The sequence below is a fragment of the Aplysia californica genome, unplaced genomic scaffold (assembly GCF_000002075.1).
Source record: "Aplysia californica isolate F4 #8 unplaced genomic scaffold, AplCal3.0 scaffold00809, whole genome shotgun sequence".
In the NCBI taxonomy this organism is placed as follows: Eukaryota; Metazoa; Mollusca; class Gastropoda; order Aplysiida; family Aplysiidae; genus Aplysia; species Aplysia californica.
In genome coordinates, this window is record NW_004798079.1 from 77,116 (window position 1) to 82,710 (window position 5,595).

Sequence of the window (5,595 nt, forward strand, 5' to 3'; positions counted from 1 at the left end):
ACACAAACACACACACACACACACACACACACACACACACTTTTATGGACATTTTCTACACATACGAGAACATAATACACCATATTATAAATGATAAAACATTTGTGTATCTTATTTTGTTAATGATTTTCCCATTTTCTGACTGATCTCATCTCAGTCAACAATAGTGTGTCATTAGGGTCTTTCTGATTTTCCTATTTTCGGCCAGAAGTTAAAAAAAAAAACTTTAAAAAAACAACTATGAAGGCCCAACACGACCTGAGCAAAATCCCGGCTGTTGATGGCGTACGTCCTGACTATACAAGGGAGGCAAGACAGGACAGAGAATACCTGGTTACTGTTGAGGCAGGTTGCTTCCCTTCCTTCTCGATGGCTTGAATGTACTGGTCAAACATTGTGTGCAACTGTAGCTGCAGTATGTAAAGTGACGCGGACAGAACAACGGGGCTATTGTCGCTTTCGTTAATTGGTCGCTTTTAAGCACAAGGGGGCTATCCCGAAAAATGCTGTAGTGATAAAATCCAAGGTAAAGTTTTTGCCTCTAGTTCAGTTTCTTTAAAAGGCAAGGAGAGGGGTTTTTTTTCTCAATTATCAAAGACATATACACACCAATGAATCCAAACTTTTCCTATAGGTCGGACAATGACCACTTATGGTGTTGGTCACGATTTCTGGAAACCCCCGAAATCTGGGTTAGCCCGCTTGCCCTTAAAGGGGGGGGGGGGTCCCAGGAGCGAGCTAACTCCTTTATTTCTGGAACTAGAGACCTTAAATTTGGCATACAACTTCGTCACGATACAGGTATTACGATGAAAAAATATTTTTCCCGGATCCAAGAAGGCCGCCATTTTTATAGCGGCCATATTGGATTTTCACATCATGTTTTCAAATCGATACTTCTCTGAACTTTACTGATGGATTTTATTGTCCTTTGACACACATGTACCCAAGAGGCAGATAATATAAATTTTGTCAGCATCTTTCGATATCTATTTCGTCTTGGAGTTACATGAAGAATCGTGCAAATCTTGTCAAAAATGCAGAAAACGGTCAATTTTCCAATTTTTGTAAATCATAAAATGAAAACCAAGATAGATATAAAAAAAACGGTGACAATGCAATATTACGCGAGCAAATGCAACTCATCCTACAGAATAAGACACTGCAACCAAAAGAAAACGTTTATTCTTTCAAAATGTTGGGTTTATATCTGAAAAGCCGGACAACAATTTGGTATCATGTCTATGATTCAATGGGATGGGTTAAACGATAAGCATACAAAGCAATGAGGGAAAAATACAATTGCAGCGTCACATATAAATGGTTAGGCTCTTCACAATTACTGGCGGAATACATTCTATCGTCCTTATCTCCCCTCCTTCTTTTTTATGTCTGTTACTCTCTTGTAACAAAGCAATGAGGGAAACAAATACAATTGCAGCGTCACATATAAAGGGTTAGGCTCTTTGTAATGAATTATTTGCTGAATTTTTTTATACTAAACTACCAGTTAAAACTCATATACATTACTAAAACTGCCTCCACAACTTTTACCCACAATGTAAAGTCATCTTGAATACTTTTATTCGTTCAAGATCTGATGTGTTATAATATTATACATTATATGTGTTCTTTTTTCGAAATTTGGAATTCCTGTGAGAAATCATTATACATTTTCCTTTCTATTTATCATTTACAAACAATCAATATTCAAATAGGCAAAGAAAAGTTAGATGGATATTTCAAACAATAGGAACTAGGCAGCTTGGAAAAATGTGAGCTTTAGTTGAGAATTATGTTCAGTGCACATACATTTTTAATAGTGTTCTCAAATTATTGTCTGTCCGGTATTTCGTCTCTATATCTACGATGTATGTGTGAAAGTATGAATGTTTGATGTGTGCGAATGTTGGGGTGAGTGTGTGTATGTTGTGTGGTGCTTGTGTTTGTATGTGTGTGTGTGTGCGTGTGTGTGTGAGAGAGAGAGAGAGAGAGAGAGAGAGAGAGAGAGAGGGAGAGAGAGGGAGAGAGAAAGAGAGAGAGAGAGAGAGTGTGTGTGTGTGTGTGTGTCTGTGGTGTGTGTGTGTTTGTGTGTTCCGGGGGGGGGGGGAGGGGGATGAGTTAACGATGAGTGAAAATGTTCATTAAGAATAAGTTCCGTATAACAACGTCAAAATGTTTTAGTATGTCCCAACAGTTTGTTTTAAAACAAATAATAATAATGGCATGCAAATCTTGAGATTTTGTGTATTAAATACTCAAGAAACCACGACAATTTCAACCGTCAACTAAGGCGGACAATTGTGAGGCAGCGTGGTGGAATCAGGCTCTCGTCAAAATAATGAAATCGAAGAAAACAGCAGTTTTCTCCCCCCTTAGCAATTTTTATCAAATTTTTGTTGTCTGGCTCAACACCTTTTATGTCCATTTACAAACACATTCCTTTGAGGAGTTCACCTAAAAACATTGATTAAAGGCACACAAAATGTAAATTTTCAGTTACCACGGACTCTTAAGCAAAGGAAAGAACTATCTTTGGAGGCCATTTTCTCACTAATTTTACCTCTGAAAACAACTGACCCCCACCTCCTTCATCCGCAAATATCTCGACTTGTATTCAAGATAAATGGATATTTTTTCCACCCAAATAAAGACAAATGAACAAGCTTTAAGATGATATCAGTCACTCTATATTCCCAAAATTGACGAGAGCCTGATTCCACCACGCTGCCTCACAATTAATTACTAAGTGTTTGTTGTGGACGTTTTATTCGAGTCCTCTCCCTTCGCTTGCTGTTTTCGATCCTCTCCCTTGGTCTGTCCCCGGCCACACGACAGGATCTGCATGATTTCCCGCCTCACAGAGCGGCCTGTGATGATGTACAGGTAGAAATTGATGGCGTAGTTGAGCTCCCACAGGATGGCCGTGACGTCATCGCTGACCCTGAGCCAGGCCCAGGTCGGGTGGTTGATGGTCATCAGGGCATTGGCGGCCTGCGGGAACACTGTGGCCAGGAACGCTACAGACACCGCGATGATCTGGGCGGAGCAGAAGGGGGAAAACATGAAAGGATGAATGAAAGAAGGAAAGAAACAAAGAAACAAAAAAACAAAGTAACAAAGACGGACAGACAAAAAGCCAGATAGACAGACAGAGAGACAGAGAGAAAAAAAGAAAGAAATACAGAAAGACAGAAAGACAGAAAGAAAGAAAGACCGACAGACAGACAGAGAGACAGAAACAAAGAAAGAAAGAAATACTAAGAAAGAAAGAAAGAAAGAAAGAAGAAAGAAAGAAAGACAGACAGACAGGCAGAAAGACAGACAGACGGACCGATAGACGGACAAACAGACGGACAGAGAGAAGGAAAGACAGACAGACGAAAGCAGATCACTGCAAAGAAAAACATGCGAAACGGTATCGGTTAAACAACGGCTTTTGCAATACCCTAAGATTTTTTTAAGAAGCTCACATGACCTTATACAGTTGCGAACGCCGTAAAACTCTTACTTAACTAAAGTAAAGGAAGCCTGGACGAATTCTTTTTAATACAATGGCTACAACAGTTATGTTAATCTATGGCTAAATACATGTATGTTAGGTCAACTTTTGGACACCAGAATAGACACAAGGGTCTTGAACATCTAGCTCTCACTGGCAAAATTGAAGGCAAGCGAGGCAGGGATAGGCAGAGCAACCTGCTTGGGGAACCTGAACAAATGGGTAACAGGGAAAGATCAGGGAAACGTGGCTTTTTTAAAGAGCATCCGAGCAAAAGAATGAATGGAGAACCATGATCGCCGATGTCTGTCGCAGATCGGGCACTGGATGATGATGATGATGATGATGATGATGATGATGATGATGATGATGATGATGAAAGTCAACTCTAAATCAAGTATACAACTAATACACTTTGGGTACACTGCTCGGGCGGTTTTTAATGACGCGCTCTGTGTCAACCTGACTGACATCCCCACGCTGTTTTTGTGCATTAAAAAAGTAAATCAAAGAATGTTCCTTTTAAGAGAATTAGAAAGTTTTCGTGTCAATAATAAAATTATGTCCCTGTGGTTGATTCATGAATCTAATATGATATTAACATTTTGTCAGCTTTACTTCTCATTTTTTTAAAAATTGAATTTTCATTTAAATTGTTATGTATACCTGCATGTGTGTTTACGGTCCTGTACAGCCAAGAAAAGAATGTCCTTTGGGTAATATAGTATTATCTTCTCTTATCTTATATAATCTAGTCTTATCTTATACAATCTTATATTATCTTATACAATCTTATATTATCTTATACAATCTTATCTCACCATGTTGGTCACTCTCCGGAAGCGGACGGATCTCTTAGGGTCAGAGGTCAGGTTGCCCTTCTGTCTATGAAGGGAAGCCACGATGGTCATGTTGCAGGCAAAGATGATCGTCAGAGGGAGCATGCTGACCTAGTGAGGGAAACAGAAGGAACTTCTACGATCAAAAAGAATTCAAAAGATTCACTTATATCACAGATAAGCATATCCGTGAGTGACAAGTCTTTAAAAATTCAACGGTAGAAATATATATGTGAGACAGCGTGGTGGAATCAGGCTCTCGTCAAAATATTCAAAGTGAAGAAACTTGCGTTTTTCCGCAGGTTTATGAATTTTTTTCAAATTTTTGTTTTTTGGCTCAACACCTTTCATGCCTATTACAGAACTGATCTCTGTGGGAAATTTGCGGGAAAATGTTGATTAAAGGCACAAAAAATGTAAACTGTCAGTTACCACGGGCTCTTATGCGAAAGAAATAAATAATCTTTGGCGTTCATTTTCTCACCAATTTTACCTCTGAAAACAGGTGACCTCCTCCTCTTTCTTTCGAAAACATGTCGACTTGTATTCAAGATAAATGCCTGATTCCGCCACGCTGTCTCACATATTTCAAAAAGGCAACAAATGAATAGATAACTGAGAGCAATAAACGAAAGGGTAAAAATGTAAAAATATTTTTTAAGCATTCGTCTTCGACAAGGAAGAAAGGCAAAAGCTTGGTTCTTACCACCTCCCCCACATGTTCATACACTACTTGATTTATATTTTAAGCTATATATTATACGTCTTTGAAGAGCAATTTGTCTCAGCAGTACATGAATACTTGTAGTTACTGGTAGTTGGGTGTTTCAAAACCGTTATTGTAGTGCCATCTTTCTGGTCCTTTCATTTTGTTTATTGATTGTTGCTTTTTTGTGTGTTTGTTTTTCTTTGTCTGAGTCTGAATGGATCGTTGATCTTCTTTTTAAAAGTTAAATAACATAATAATAATAATAATAATAATAATAATAATAATAATAATAATAATAATAATAATAGTAATAATAATAATAATAATAATAATAACGATAACATTACATAAGAAAAATAATAATAATAATATAATAATAATAATAATAATAATAATAATGATAAGAAGAAGAAGAAGAACAATAATAACAATAGTAATAATAATAACAATAATAATGATAACAACAATAATAATATTAATAATAATAATAAATAAATAAATAATTATGATGATAATAATAACAGAAATAATAATAATAGTAATAA

The 5,595-nt window shown here is 37.0% G+C and overlaps 1 protein-coding gene across 1 annotated transcript in view; it reads right to left on the reverse strand.

Moving 5' to 3' along the window:
• Positions 1–2,745: 2,745 nt before the first annotated feature.
• LOC101859820 overlaps positions 2,746–5,595 on the reverse strand; it is a 3,430-nt gene continuing 580 nt past the window's right edge. The window contains exons 2-3 of the mRNA XM_005109730.1: positions 4,324–4,452; positions 2,746–3,039 (exon numbers count right to left, since the gene is read on the reverse strand). Of these exons, the coding sequence (XP_005109787.1) occupies positions 2,746–3,039; positions 4,324–4,452 (423 nt within the window). The remainder of the gene's footprint in view (positions 3,040–4,323; positions 4,453–5,595) is intronic.